Genomic DNA, 15,747 nt, shown 5'->3' with positions numbered 1-15,747 from the left:
TTGAAATCTTAATTTTAAGGTAGGATCTTTTTTTTATAATTAGCTTTGATTTATATTTTTGAAATCTTGATATTAAGTTAAAATTATTATTATTTAATTAGCTTTGATTTATATTTTAAAATCTTGGTTTTCAGATATAATTCTATCTTTTTTAATTCGCTTTGATTTTTATTTTAAAATCTTGATTTTGAGGTAGGATCCTTTGTTTTTTGAATTAGCTATTATTTATATTTTTGAAATATCGATATTGAGTTAAAATTCTTTCTATTTTTAGTTAGCTTTGATTTATATTTTGAAGTTAAATTCTTAATTTTTTATTTAGTTTTGATTTATACTTTGAAATTTGATATTGATTTAGGATCCGTTCTTTTTTAATTAGTTTTGATTTATATTTTGAAATATTGATCTTATGGTATGATCCTTCTTTTTTAACTAGCTTTGATTTATATTTTGAAATTTTATTGTTAAGGTACGAAACTTTCTTTTTAACTAGTTTTGATTTATATTTTGAAATCTTGATATTAAGGTAGAATCATTTCTTATTTTTAATTAGTTTTGATTTATTTTTTGAAACCTGAAACAAGTATCAAGGGAGGTTTGTACATATAGACTATAGAGAGAAAATCAATGTTGTGTATGCATGTCTATTTATTTTAATGTTATCATCGCCATCATTTTGGAAGGTGACAAACTAAGAATCATGTATGTCCTGCACAGTAATGTTCATTAATACTTTAGAGCTATTGATAATGCTGTCAACAGGTTTGAGTGTTCTTGCTAGTACGAAAGAGAGAAGGGGGATATGAGACTTAAGGCACCTGCTCCAAGAAAAGTTATGACCTTTAACTTTTTTAACGAAGATGAGTTAAACGACCCTTCTAGGATTGAAGAATCAAGAGACGATTCACCCCGTGATCTTCGGGGATACACATTTAGGCAGTACCGTGCATCTTTTGTGAAAAAAAAATTACTTCAAGTTCATTTGCCACTTATAAGTGAAATCTTATAATTGAGGTAAGATCATTTCTTTTTTTAATTAGCTTTTATTTAAATTTTAAAATCTTGATATTGAGGTAGGATAATTTCTTTTTTAATTAGGTTCGATTTATATTTTGAAATCTTGATGTTGATGTTGAATCTTTTCTTTTTAATTAGATTTGATAAATATTTTGAAAATCTTGATATTGAGGTAGGATACTTTCTTTTTTTAATTAGCTTTGATTTATATTTTGAAAATATTGATATTGAGGTAAGATTTTTCATTTTTAACTAATTTTGATTTATATTTTGAAATCTTAATGTTGAGGTAAGATAATTTATTTTTAATTAAATTTGATTTATATTTTGAAATCTTAATTTTAAGGTAGGATCTTTTTTTTAATTAGCTTTGATTTATATTTTTGAAATCTTGATATTAAGTTAAAATTATTATTTTTTAATTAGCTTTGATTTATATTTTAAAATATTGGTTTTCATATATAATCCTATCTTTTTTAATTTACTTTGATTTTTATTTTGAAATCTTGATTTTGAAGTAGGATCGTTTCTTTTCTTAATTAGCTATTATTTATATTTTTGAAATCTTGATATTGAGTTAAAATTCTTTCTTTTTTAATTAGCTTTAATTTATATTTTAAAATCTTGGTTTTCAGATATAATCCTATCTTTTTTAATTTTCTTTGATTTTTATTTTGAAATCTTGATTTTGAGGTAGGATCCTTTCTTTTCTTAATTAGCTATTATTTATATTTTTGAAATCTTGATATTGAGTTAATTTTTTTTTAATTAGCTTTGATTTATATTTTGAGGTAATATCTATTATTTTTTATTTAGTTTTGATTTATATTTTGAAATTTGATATTGAGGTAGGATCCGTTCTTTTTTAATTAGTTTTGATTTATATTTTGAAATCTTGATCTTATGATATGATCCTTTTTTTCTAACTAGTTTTGATTTATATTTTGAAATTTTATTGTTAAGGTAGGATACTTTCTTTTTAACTAGTTTTGATTTATATTTTGAAATCTTGATATTAAGGTATAATCCTTTCTTATTTTTAATTAGTTTTGATTTATATTTCGAAACCTGAAACAAGTATCAAGGGAGGTTTGTACATATAGACCCCTTAGAGAGAAAATCAATGTTGGGTATGCATGTATATCTATTTTAATGTTATCATCGCCTTCATACTGGAAGGTGACAAACTAAGAATCATGTATGTCCTACACAGTAATGTTCATTAATACTTTAGAGCTATTGATAATGCTGTCAACAGGTTTGAGTGTTCTTGCTAGTACGAAAGAGAGAAGGGGGATATGAGACTTAAGACACCTGCTACAAGAAAAGTTATGACCTTTGACTCTTTTAACGAAGTTGAGTTAAATGACCCTTCTGGGATTGAAGAATCAAGAGACGATTCACCCCGTGATCTTCGGGGATACACATCTAGGCAGTACCGTGCATCTTTTGTGAAAGAAAATTATTTCAAGTTCAGGTGTCATTTATATGTGAAATATTAAAATTGAGGTAAGATCATTTCTTTTTTTAATTAGCTTTTATTTATATTTTAAAATCTTGATATTGAGGTAGTATAATTTTTTTTAATTAAGTTCGATTTATATTTTGAAATCTTGATGTTGATGTTGAATCCTTTCTTTTTAATTAGATTTAATTTATATTTTGAAAATCTTGATATTGAGGTAGGATATATATTTTTTTAATTAGCTTTGATTTATATTTTAAAAATCTTGATATTGAGGTAAGATCTTTCGTTTTTAACTAATCTTCTGAAAGAAAATATAATTTTATACTCCCAACATTCTCGTTGATAGGGATAATACCAAGCACTATTATCTCCCTCCGCCACGTAGGCTAAAAGAAAATATCTAAAAACAAAAGGCCTAATAAGGGGAGTCTTGACAGAGGCTTATCCGCTCTACCCAACGGCTCGGTATAAAAGCCATGCCCCAGGCTAAACCAGGGTAAGCAGGAAAAAGAGACTCTTTACTTCTTTAATTCATTATTGGTACAATCATATTCTTCCTCCTTTATTTTTCTAACTTAAGTATCAGAGAGGTCGAGCCGGGACACCCCCGGTACAGATAGCATGATTGTAGATTTTATGCTAACAATTGATATTAGAGCCAGGTTCTTGAGATCAAATATATTAGATCTATTATTTTTGTTTAGATGCCTAATTCGTCGGATATTATTGATATGTTTTTTTTCTATATGATTTTGTCCAATAACTGATTATGAGCAATGTATAATTTTATGTTTGATCGATGAATTTACTATTTACTATCATCGATGTTATTGAGACGATCTGATCGTTGTCGACGAAGGGCTGTGTACCACCCCGCAACCGCGCATCACAGTCGTGCGCGGGCATCAGTCAGTGGTGCCGGCACCATGGGCATCCCGCACCGCCTATGAACACGGTGCATGCGGAAGGCGACGGTTGCCCCCCGTGGTTAGGCGGTGGCCGCGTATTGGCAGGAACCGCCGCAGCGACCGCGGCCAGCCATGCATGCCATGCGCAAGCAGGAAAGGCCACAGCGGTCGTACGCAAGCAGCGACAACGCCACAGCGGCCGCGCGCAAGCACCTTACCTCATTCTGATGGAGCAGACTCATCTTGCATGGTGCCAAAGACGAAGGGAGCTTCGAGGCACATGCACCTTACATCATAGAAGCATTTGATAGAGGAACTGAAGTGACTTAACTTGCGGAGGCGAAGTTGGGTTCAGAAGGCCTTCACACGGGCCAAGAGGACACGGAGGCGAGTACTCTTGAAGAATATACCACAATGTTGTCATTCAAGTTGTTATGAAGGGAACGATGCAGAGCGGAGATTGTACTGGTAGGGGTAGAGGCCCAAGATCCAGACAATGGTGCACCAATTTCAACAAAGTCAGTGGACTTCGAGAGCTACCAGGCGACATACTATCCTAAAGCGGTGCTTCATCTAGATGTGACCCGAGAGCAGATGGACGAATGTCGATTGTCAAAGGAGCAAACATAATCGAAAGTGGAAGAGGTCTTATGATGTATTAGCAGAGGCCACACATAGAGGGATCACAATCTGAGTGCATCCCATAAGGATCAAAATGCAATGGAGATGTCACCAGGAGGCGACATGGTGCAGCGGATCGTGGTGGAATAGTTCGTGGCAATGCGATATATACGAATCTAGTCCTATGAGGGACTATATCATACAGAGGTATGAACGGGAGCTACTGGAGTTCCACTTCGGTGAACAACACGACGACAAGAAGGGCTATGGATTCAATGAGTGAAAGTCATGGTACCGTAGAGGTGGGTCTTCCGTGCATGCATTGAATTTTGTATCGGATGAAAGCCTTGGTCATCAGCATATGGGGGCTGTGTAACACTGAGGGAAAAGTTCGAATACAAGTACCAGTGAGTCCTATGGGAGGGGCTTGATCATTCAGAGGTATTATCTGAATAGTTAGAGAGTTGGACTGCTCCAAAACTTATATTTGCTTAAGTGATCCCGACAAGTCAGAGGGCAAGGTTGAGTAAGCTAACGTTGCTATCAAGGAGGCTAAGGAGAACATAATCGATGCAAACCCTGCAACTTGATAGTAGAAGCCATATATGAGAGTTACAGTCTATCTTTTCATTGACCAAGGGGAACTGCTTGGAGAACATAGAGGTGTTGAAAGGGGCGAAAAAGCGACGACGAGTCAAGAGGGACTTAGCTACCTAAAACCAAGCATCGATTAGAAAGGAGGTGGACTCGGAGGAGTGCCACATAAACATCTACCGATCATGAAGAAAGGGATGTAAATGTGAAGCGACAAATAGTAGGGCCATGTGCATGACAACACCATGGTACCATAGAGGCGGGACTTTCGTGAAGTCATCGATTCCTTGCTCTCATGGAGGGAGAGCGCTTGGTCATGAAAGGGGCCGAGGATGTGGAGCATGCGGAGGTAAACTATAAGTACCAAGACAAGGCTAAAGGGCAAAGGCTACGGAACTTCGTAAAACCAAGGTCAACGAGCTTCTCATTAAGATAGTTGAAAGTGAAGGACTTTGGGTCATGCAAGAATGCATAACCAAGGAACGAAGTAGGCAGTATGCGGTGTTGTACCTTTGCTACTTAGTGGAGTCGACGACAAGGTTGATAGAGAAGACGGTACAATCCTATAGACGACCAAAATTATTAGAGACTTGCTCCAAGTTGTGGTGAAACTTTTTGAATTCCAAAAGTTCGATGACATTGAGAAGGTGAATCACAGTAGCTAATTTAACGTAAGGAGTGTAAACACTTCGAGTGCTTCAGAAGTGTGAGTAAAGAGTGGGCGAAGGCTAATAACTAGCTCAATGTATGGAGTACAATCCTTGAGGAGGTAAACAAAGTCAAGTAATATTTGTCTTCTCAACTCTTAAGAGAATGGGCGAAACCGAGTATCCAAATTCTCTTATCTATCCAAGAGTTCTGCAAATGTTTAAAGACCTTTCGAAGAAACCAAATGAAAGACAATAGTTGTTAAATCATCACTAATAGTTGTCAAATCATCATCAATAACTCAACAGTATTTTCAAAATTTACGTGAGGATAATTAAATTAAATTAAATTTGGATTTCTATCTAAGATTATATGTATAATTTAGATTTAATATTATAATTTAGATAAATTAAACTAAAATTTTTTAAACCAAAAATTTTATAATGTCTAAATTTCTGTTTTAAATAAATTTCTGTTTAAAAAGTAACATTAAAATTCAGTTATATGATAAAATATTTTATAGCATAAATTCGTCGATTATTATGATTCCATGAGTTTGTCAGGTGGCAGACTCCCTTCTCGGCAAGGAAACCAACTCGTTCCATAAAGCGAGTCTGGTAAACAAAGGCATACTTGCCATCTCCCGAGCGGCTCGCGCTGCGCTCTCTGCGACAAGCTGCGAAACCCCACCTGCCCCTTTCCCTTCGCCTTCCTGCATCGTTCGGATACTTCCTCGCCTCGATCTCTCCGTCCCCCTCTCCCTTGTTTCTAGCTCTCATCCTCTGCGAAGAGATTTTAGGGTCAGGGCCCCTTGATCGCGCCTTCGGCTCACTCGATAAGCCACTTCTCGCTCATCGATTCGTCGCCGATGGAGCCCCGCCTTAACGAGTGGGACTTTGTGATCAAGGTCCGTATTTCTCTAATTCTTTTGGGTGGTACCTTTAGTCCGATGCTGGAAGTGTCAAGTGAGACTGTTTATATGGTTTCTATGTCATCCGACAGGAAGATTAAGAGACGTGGTTCCGTTAAAAACTTTAGATCTTGGATAAATGCGATGGTTTCTTTATTTACTGCAATTGGTTGATTGTTTATGAGTTCTAAATGTTTTAAAGCTGTAGCATTTTCTTCTGCAACCATATGCCTGCCAATTACTTCAGGAAGAAGTTTCTTTTGGTCCTTGTGTTGCTGGAACTATATCCATGTTAATTACTCAAGGACAAAAGATATTTGTATCATTTGTCTCCTGAACCATATGCATGTCGGTTTCTTACAGAAAACAAATTATTTCTAGTAAGCTACCTAATTTGGTACGCCCACTGTTGTCATGAATCCTTGTCATGTGATCTTAGGGTACCTGAAGTTGATGTTTCCATTGTTAGTATTTCTTGTGCAACTAGTTTATTTTTTAGTAGTATTTGAAACTGTTGATTTTTTTCCGTAAATGTGTCATCTTGGCCATCCTTTTGCTTAAGGGCATGTTTGGTTCTATAGTAGGAGTGATAAGGGTCTCTTTATAGTTTATATCATATATCCGTATGGACTGTTTGTATGGTGCCCGAATTATAGACCATTTGAATGGCAAAATTTTGTTCCCTAACAGCAGTTGCCGCCTCTATTTTAAAAGGCCAAGTTCTTATCCATACTGGCCATTCGAAGATGGGATCACTGATCTTCCTTTACTAGTATGCGTTGAACTTCTTATTCAAGCTGGTTTCCTTCATCACTTTGCCAAATCAAGCCAGTTGCTATCCTTCTCCATTGGAAGTTTGTTATGTTCGTCTTGAGGCACAAAAGCACTACCTGATCCCATGTTTTGTTGCACAATCCACTGTTTTCGTAGTGTGATGGTAGAGTGTTCAGGACTTAGTTGTCTCTCTTGCTATGTCTTTACAAACTATGCCTAAACCCAGGGAATGAGGTTCATCAATGTGGGGTGTGGTCATAATTAATGCATACAATATTACCTCTAAGTCCCATAATCACATCTAGATATTTATTGAACATCTTTTACTAAAGTCTATCTGAATATTCTTCTGAAATTAAATGCATCCTTTTCCCGATCAAAATAAACCATTTTAGAGCATTTCTTCATTTTTGCTAAATTTTGATGATTGCTTAAAAAATATAAGAAGATTGATTCTTTCAAATTTGAGTGCAAGGTTCAAGTCATGCATTGACCACTGCAAAATTTATCTTTGCAACTTGGATGCCAGCGTTCAATTCACATTTTGATCCATGTGAACCTTAGATTGGCATGAGTCACATGCACTCGATCTTTCTTTTCCAGTGTAAAACTACAGTAGCTCATGGAATATTATGTTATATTATATCTGTAGAATAATGATTCCATCAAGTAGTACTGAGAGTTAGATAAAGGCCCTAACTCCCCAACTAAGAGCTCTGATGAGGCCACATTTAGTTCCATATTAGTTGAAGAGTTGGAGAGCCAATGCCTAGGACAAAGCTGAAGGCTACTCCTCTCTCAAATGTGCCTTTTGGGATCTACACCATTCGAGGCCCACCGTAAGCAAGTAATTCCTCGTGGGCTAGCAAGTCTGCAATGATGATGGGTGGTCTATGATAGACCTTATTAACAAGATGCTGGTTGGGTTGAGTTTCTTCAAGTGCTTTTGTAGTGAAGATCAGTGATTGGGAGCATCATTTGTACCACTTTACTGTTTTTTTTTTTTTTTTTCTACACATATTTTATATCTCGTTATATTAGAAAAGCAGAAGAGAATGAGATGATTAGATATTACAAATTACTAAGTCTCTAGGACCAAAATTCCAAAGGTAACTCAGATAAATATCATCTTTATCGTCATCACCATGTAACTAACATTTTCTAATCAAATTGTTGATTAATGATTATTTGATGTTAAAAATGAAATAAGCTTTGGTATATTGTGATGATCTGTTCTATTTTTAGTATATATTAACATGCACAATCTTAATATGTTCGAAAGGTCTCTTCGTCTAGAAGCTCTAGGAGCATTCATTCTCGCAGTTCAGATAATTACGAGAGGAGTGAGAAACAAAGGTATCGCAGTGTTGAATATGGCAGAAGAGATGAACACGGGATATCCAGATATACTACGGATTATAGCAGGAAGAGGAGTCGGCACGAACAGACTTCAAACACTCCTTGTAAGTTTGATGTTTTGATTGAATGTGGTTTATTCAGTTGTCTACATGGTTTTTTTATTTGAGCTAATGAGACCTATAATTCCCAGCGAGGTCAGGCTGGGATGACGGGAGGTGGGAATGGGAAGATACTCGACGTCGAGGTTCTAGGGACAACTATTCTGTGCCTCACAGATATCGACCTTCACCCTCTCCAATGTTGGCAGGTGCCTCACCTGATGCACGGCTTGTGTCCCCGTGGCTGGGTGGTAATACACCTCGTTCTGCAGGCAAGTATGACAAATAAGTCAGTTTTTAGTTATTATATCATTTACTTGAAAATATTTTTCTTTTACCTTTATTTGTACTATCACTAGAAGCTTTGATGATAAAAATGACCATTGGGACTACAGTTTCTCCATGGGATAGTGTAGCTCCCTCTCCAACACCAATACGTGCCACAGGCTCCTCAAAAAGATCTGATTCGTCTCAGAGTGGAAAACATCGGCTACGTTTTACTGTTGCAGCTAATTCAGAGGTACCTGTCTAGGTTTTCTATTTTCTATTTAATTCTAATAAGTACCGTGCTATATGGTTCCTGACATTGTGTTCTCAGTTTTGCATGTGCCTATATGATGGGTTTTTTTTCCTAGAATATATTAGCATCAAAAACAGAACTTTGGGAAATTAAGGTAGAGGTGCACATATTGCATTTGAATTCTGTCAATGGAAGATAACGCTTGTATGATGCAATACAGCACAAAGAAACAGATGGTTAGCTGCCTTGAGTTTCATGATAAATGCCCAAAACATTTAAAGCTAGAAGTAGCGCCTCAATCAAGTTTTTAATATTAATCCGGCCAATCATGATAAATGCTTCTTGTTTCTAGTTGCGTGTTTAACCATAGCCATTAAGCTCTAGACTATGATTAATATAAATGGAAGAGACTAACTGAATTTTGATGCATGAGATGCCAGCTATTTCTTCCTTGCATTAGTTTGCTCTGTATGCATATTTTTCTCTGAATTCCAATTTGTATGTGGTAAGTTTTGTTATTTGATGATCGAATGACCTTGTAAACCTGAGGGCAGTCTTATATTGACTGTGATGTCCAGATGAATGTCTTTTGTTCTTGTAACTTGGTTCATGCACTATAAACAATGGAGACTCTTATTCATGATGCAATTAACTAGGTTTTGTGTCAAATCTTTATTGTATGTAATTGTGCAGATTACTTAATGTCTTACAAATTAGGAGCAGGACTAGGTTTTGTGTTGTAGGATAGTTGGATAATTGGATCAATATTGGCTGAGGGCGATCTGATTTATTCCGAGAAATTGGGTATTTAGATAAATTGATTGGGATCAGACAAATTTCCATTATTGGTTAATCCTAGCACATCCCAACCCATTAAGTCTTGGAATCTTGCCATCTGAATGAGAGAATGAGAGAATATAACTGAGACGAGGAAGAAGAGAGGGAAAAGGGAGGGGAGATTGTGAGGGAAGAGAGGGCACCTAGAAGAAGAAATTTTGTAGAGGAATAGAAGACAAGAAAGAGGGAGGCAGACTTAGCGGAATAGAGGGAGGAGAAAGAGTGCCCCTCCCTTTTGGGCCCCAAAACTGGAAAGACTGACAGATTTAGGAATCTCACTTAAATTTTTGTATCTTGGATTATTGATTGGATTTTTGGATTTAGACCAGATTCAACATGCTGTTTACATTCCACAGAGAATGGATTAGACTCCAGTGTCTACATGGTACCTACTACTATCGTTATGATGATGACATAATTTAACTGGACCTGTTAACAACAGTGAGTATAATAGTAATTGTTGTATGTTATATTGCATTTTCTGAAGTCAAGGGTTACAAAGTGCCAATTCACATTTAAAGAATTTAGTAATTAATTGCTACAAAGATTTCAATCTTATTTTGATTTTAATTTTTTTTATTTTTACATAGTATTGCTGGAATAATTTTTAACATATCTTTTAAATATTTTAAAATGATATAATACTTTTAAATATTAATTTTTTTTTTTAGTTTTTGCAATATTGTTTCAACATTTTCATATTTTTCTATTTATATTATTTTCTTTATTAACTTGTTTAATAAAATTTATATTTGCAAAACATTTTCAGTTTTTAGGAAAACAAAACCCGTTCAGGATTTATCAGTAATTTAAAGGTAATGAATAATATATCACACGGCACATTGTGTTTCATGGGATATTATATTCATATATTAACTATAAATAAGATGCATCAGCTAATTTGTTATTTTTTATGCTGTATTTTCATATGAAATATAGTAATTTAGAGTAACTTCATTACAAATTAATATATGATATGCAACATTATTTTTATGATGTCTTTGGTCTATTTTTTCTAATTCCTCTCATTTTCCTTATTTTATAAAATTTGAAATTTAGAGATTTTTTTGTTTCTCAATTCTGATTTCTCTTATATGACTGGTCCAACCAATGCTATGTTTTTGCAATTGACTGATCCATATACTGATTCTGATTTATGACCTATGTTTTGACATAAAGCTTCAGAATTATCTGGTAGAAAGAGTGGCATGCATTAGACGAGCACATGCAATTTAGGGGAATGAATATGATTATTGCAACATCAAAACCTTCATGCAAATGAGTAGCGCAAATACGTTATGAGGACTTTCTTCTGAAATAGGTCTTTAATATATAGGAATCTGTTATAGGTCTTTAGTTTTCTTAAAATCATCCAGTAGGATCTCTTGCATCATTTTCTAGCTGTTTGCCAAATTGTCAATTTGGAATGAACAGAATGGTGGTGTTATGCAACAAAAAGAACCATCTAAAGTAGATATCAGAAACTAAAAGGGGCATCATGACTACTCCGTTGGAACATTGCGACTCCCTCTCTGCTGGAACAAATGGTTGGTTCTTGATTGAGTTCCAATTTATTTGTGTTGCAGATCTCCACTTCGCCTGTTCTAGTATAAGCAAATGCCATGCGTCATAGTTTCACCAGGTGGGTTTCACCAGGCTGCTAATTTCATGAAAAGAAATTGAGAATTGAGATCGTGTATCAGATTTATTTCATCAAGGAACATTGTTGTAATTAATACAAAACACCTTTGAGCCACCTGAAGAAAAACACTATAGAACACTGACCAACCATGCGGTTTTAAGATATGCTAGATCTACTGCTGCATGCTTTATTGGTCAGTAATTACAACTAGGATAATCCAGTGAGATATAAGTTTCCCTTTCAAACGTTTTTCTTATTCAGTGGCTAGTTATGGCATGACTTGAATGGTTTTTATGCAACAATGATACCTTGGAGATGAATCTGTACTATGAGGTTGGTGGAATAGATTCTTCGTATCCTGGTTAGGTGTTCGGATAAATATTGCTTGTGGGTGGATATGTTGTGGATATGTATAATGGATTTTGTGGTTCTATTAGTTGCATACTGTCAACTTGTTGGCATGATGTTTTAACTTGCATTGTGCTGTTGCCATCCTGACAACATGCTGTTACAAGTCACATCCTTTGGTTCCGTTTAGGCACAAGAAAGGTTTTCCAATAAAAAGAAAATGGCTTACCATAAAAAACCTTTCGAGAAAAGAATTTTGAACAAATAACACCCCCATGGTTATTTTTCTTTTCATGACTCCTGTACAAGGCAACAAGCTTCAGACGATTAGCAACTAAGTTAAAGCTGTGCCTTGAAACGAACATTGTTACCATATTTTTATATAATTCTTTGTGAAAGGGACATGTCAACCAGCTTGGCATCGCAGATTTTAGCGTTAAATACTTGATTGTTGCATCGTCTAATAGGTTCAGCGATACCATGTTGAAATCTGGTAATGTTGTTTGCTATGCATTTCACTGGCTCTGTTACTAATTCATGCCTAATTACTCCCAAGGGAATATTGTCCATTTTTGGTTGCCATATCATTATTTATTAAGTTAATGTAGCCTCATTTATACATGGTGAGAAAACCATACCATTTGTCTTCATTATTATGACCTTCTAGCTTCTGCTTCATTCTCCTATGTGCTTTGTTTTTAGTATTCTTTGATTTAGTTATTTTTTAATGAATTCAAAGGCTTATCTGCGCTTGTTTGTTCATTGGTTTATCTGCCATACCAGGAAATTGAAGCAGCTGAAAGCACCTTAACCACATTTAAGCCTTATGAGATCACAGAGGAAATGCGCCAAGAGATGGATTACAATGCTGACCGAGCATGGTAGGTGCTTGTTTATGAACCTTTCTTTTGACTGAAATCAAAGTGTTATAAACTTGTCTTGAAAATGTTACTCTGACATTCAATTTAACCAACTTATCTTTTCTAAGATTTTTACTGAAAACAAGGATTGATCACCTTTTATTTTCTATAAATTTGACGTATTGCTTCTTGTACATAATCCTTTGGGGCTTAATGAATGGTATGTCATGAAAGTATCAATTGCGCTCTAAGTCCCTTGATGTTTTTTTTGTAGGTACGACAGAGATGAACATAACACAATGTTTGATGGTGATAGCTCGTCATCGTTTGGTGGGGATGATGCTTCATATAAAAAGAAAGAAGCATCACTGGCAAAGAAACTGGTATAATATATCATTGCCTCTTCCTTTCCTGATACCGAAATAATGTAGTTTTAACAATATAAGCTTCCATTATTATGACCTTCTAGCTTCTGCTTCATTCTCCTATGTGCTTTGTTTTTAGTATTCTTTGATTTAGTTACTTTTTAATGAATTCAAAGGCTTATCTGCGCTTGTTTGTTCATTGGTTTATCTGCCATACCAGGAAATTGAAGCAGCTGAAAGCACCTTAACCACATTTAAGCCTTATGAGATCACAGAGGAAATGCGCCAAGAGATGGATTACAATGCTGACCGAGCATGGTAGCTGCTTGTTTATGAACCTTTCTTTTGACTGAAATCAAAGTGTTATAAACTTGTCTTGAAAATGTTACTCTGACATTCAATTTAACCAACTTATCTTTTCTAAGATTTTTACTGAAAACAAGGATTGAGCACCTTTTATTTTCTATAAATTTGACGTATTGCTTCTTGTACATAATCCTTTGGGGCTTAATGAATGGTATGTCATGAAAGTATCAATTGTGCTCTAAGTCCCTTGATGTTTTTTTTGTAGGTACGACAGAGATGAACATAACACAATGTTTGATGGTGATAGCTCGTCATCGTTTGGTGGGGATGATGCTTCATATAAAAAGAAAGAAGCATCACTGGCAAAGAAACTGGTATAATATATCATTGCCTCTTCCTTTCCTAATACCGAAATAATGTAGTTTTAACAATATAAGCTTCCATTATTATGACCTTCTAGCTTCTTCTTCATTCTCCTATGTGCTTTGTTTTTAGTATTCTTTGATTTAGTTATTTTTTAATGAATTCAAAGGCTTATCTGCGCTTGTTTGTTCATTGGTTTATCTGCCATACCAGGAAATTGAAGCAGCTGAAAGCACCTTAACCACATTTAAGCCTTATGAGATCACAGAGGAAATGCGCCAAGAGATGGATTACAATGCTGACCGAGCATGGTAGCTGCTTGTTTATGAACCTTTCTTTTGACTGAAATCAAAGTGTTATAAACTTGTCTTGAAAATGTTACTCTGACATTCAATTTAACCAACTTATCTTTTCTAAGATTTTTACTGAAAACAAGGATTGAGCACCTTTTATTTTCTATAAATTTGACGTATTGCTTCTTGTACATAATCCTTTGGGGCTTAATGAATGGTATGTCATGAAAGTATCAATTGCGCTCTAAGTCCCTTGATGTTTTTTTTGTAGGTACGACAGAGATGAACATAACACAATGTTTGATGGTGATAGCTCGTCATCGTTTGGTGGGGATGATGCTTCATATAAAAAGAAAGAAGCATCACTGGCAAAGAAACTGGTATAATATATCATTGCCTCTTCCTTTCCTGATACCGAAATAATGTAGTTTTAACAATATAAGCTTCCATATTATTTTTGCTCTATATATTTATATCTCTTTATGTTAGCTTGCAATTAGAAGCACAAATGATTTTTGTTGGAAGTACTTCAATGTGAGTTCAGCCAATTAGTTTTGGTAAAAGTGAGGCTAGTAGCACATACTCCTGGGTAGCATGGTGATACTTGCATTTTGGATCTTCAGTTAATACCACTAATGCAATTATAAACTTCACAAAATGAAGCCAGGTTTTTCTTTTATTTTTGCTTGGATGGTTTAAATGGTTTTTTTTTTTCTGAGAAAGATTACCTTTTACATTTTCACTATGGAGTTTGTTGGTCACATTGGATTTGCAATTTGTCATGAGTTTAAATGGTTTTTTTTTTTCTGAGAAAGATTACCTTTTACATTTTTACTTGGCTCTCCTTTGGGACCTGGTTTAGTTGTCTTTTGATCTGTTTTTTGTCGAAAGGTTCAATGGGTTTACATTTTTTCTTTTTGCTTGGGAGGTTAAATGATTTTTATTTTCCTTGATGAAGGTCATTACCTGTTGTATTTTCATGATGAAGTTTGTTGGTCCCATTGGAGTTGCATTTGTTACAATTTAAAAGCAAATGTTTTACTTGGCTCTCCTTCATGGCCTGGTATAGTAGCCTTTTGTTTGGCTTTTTTTTTGAAAGTGCCTTTGAGTTCAAGTCTATCTCAAGTCCAGGTAAATTTAGATTTAGTCTATCGACGATGTTGGGTCCTAATTAATTGTGTCAAGTTATTTTTTTTTTCTGTTTTTCAGAATTTTCATTTTTAATTTATTAGTATTTGTTGTGAAAGGGTATTGAGACTATTTTAGTTATTTTAGGATTCTAACCTTGGTTTCTGGTGAAATATTTGAAGTGCAGCTTTTGGTATGTGTAACTAATTAATTGATATCCAAAATAAGCATCAAACTTATACTTGATGGATGTAGCAATAATACATCATATCAGCCTTTGATATGACAGTATTAAAGATTCTGGCTTGGGAGAAAGTAGAAAATAAGAAATACAAGCAGTCAATTGTAATCTTTATTGTCTTTCTGATCTATATCGAGATTTAATTTTTATTATACTACTTATGAGAAAGGTATGTTGTATCGAGTTATGAAATTAATATATAAGTTTTCCCTAGAGTATGACATGATCATCCTATTTCCCTGCTTATAAGATTCATCTTGTTTCTGATCTGGCCTTTTACCTTGTTCACATTCGCTCTGTTTTATACACCTATTACATCTGTGCTTGCTTCACTCATAATAATTTGACTGAAGCTTTTTTGGATTTTGATATTACTGATATGAAGTGGAAGGTTCTAAAATGCTCTCCATGCAGTTTCATGTTTCTGATTTTGATGTTGCGGTGGTC

The 15,747-nt window shown here is 34.8% G+C and overlaps 1 protein-coding gene across 4 annotated transcripts in view; it reads left to right on the top strand.

The window, feature by feature from the left end:
- Nucleotides 1-5,891: 5,891 nt before the first annotated feature.
- The window catches only part of LOC103986559 (pre-mRNA-splicing factor ATP-dependent RNA helicase DEAH7), a 30,797-nt gene continuing 20,941 nt past the window's right edge, over nt 5,892-15,747 (top strand). For 2 of the 4 annotated variants that reach the window (XM_065185864.1, XM_065185861.1), the window contains exons 1-10: nt 5,892-6,163; nt 8,223-8,403; nt 8,490-8,669; nt 8,757-8,917; nt 12,528-12,625; nt 12,879-12,987; nt 13,190-13,287; nt 13,541-13,649; nt 13,852-13,949; nt 14,203-14,311. In XM_065185864.1, coding sequence (XP_065041936.1) covers nt 6,125-6,163; nt 8,223-8,403; nt 8,490-8,669; nt 8,757-8,917; nt 12,528-12,625; nt 12,879-12,987; nt 13,190-13,287; nt 13,541-13,649; nt 13,852-13,949; nt 14,203-14,311 — 1,182 coding nt within the window. In that variant the 5' untranslated portion in view covers nt 5,892-6,124. The remainder of the gene's footprint in view (nt 6,164-8,222; nt 8,404-8,489; nt 8,670-8,756; nt 8,918-12,527; nt 12,626-12,878; nt 12,988-13,189; nt 13,288-13,540; nt 13,650-13,851; nt 13,950-14,202; nt 14,312-15,747) is intronic. The other 2 variants (XM_065185862.1, XM_065185863.1) reach the window with 2 other exon arrangements.

The sequence above is a fragment of the Musa acuminata genome, chromosome BXJ1-6 (assembly GCF_036884655.1).
Source record: "Musa acuminata AAA Group cultivar baxijiao chromosome BXJ1-6, Cavendish_Baxijiao_AAA, whole genome shotgun sequence".
Classification (NCBI taxonomy): Eukaryota; Viridiplantae; Streptophyta; class Magnoliopsida; order Zingiberales; family Musaceae; genus Musa; species Musa acuminata.
The sequence above is the reverse complement of the archived record's forward strand: the minus strand, read 5'-3'. Positions and strand labels throughout refer to the sequence as shown.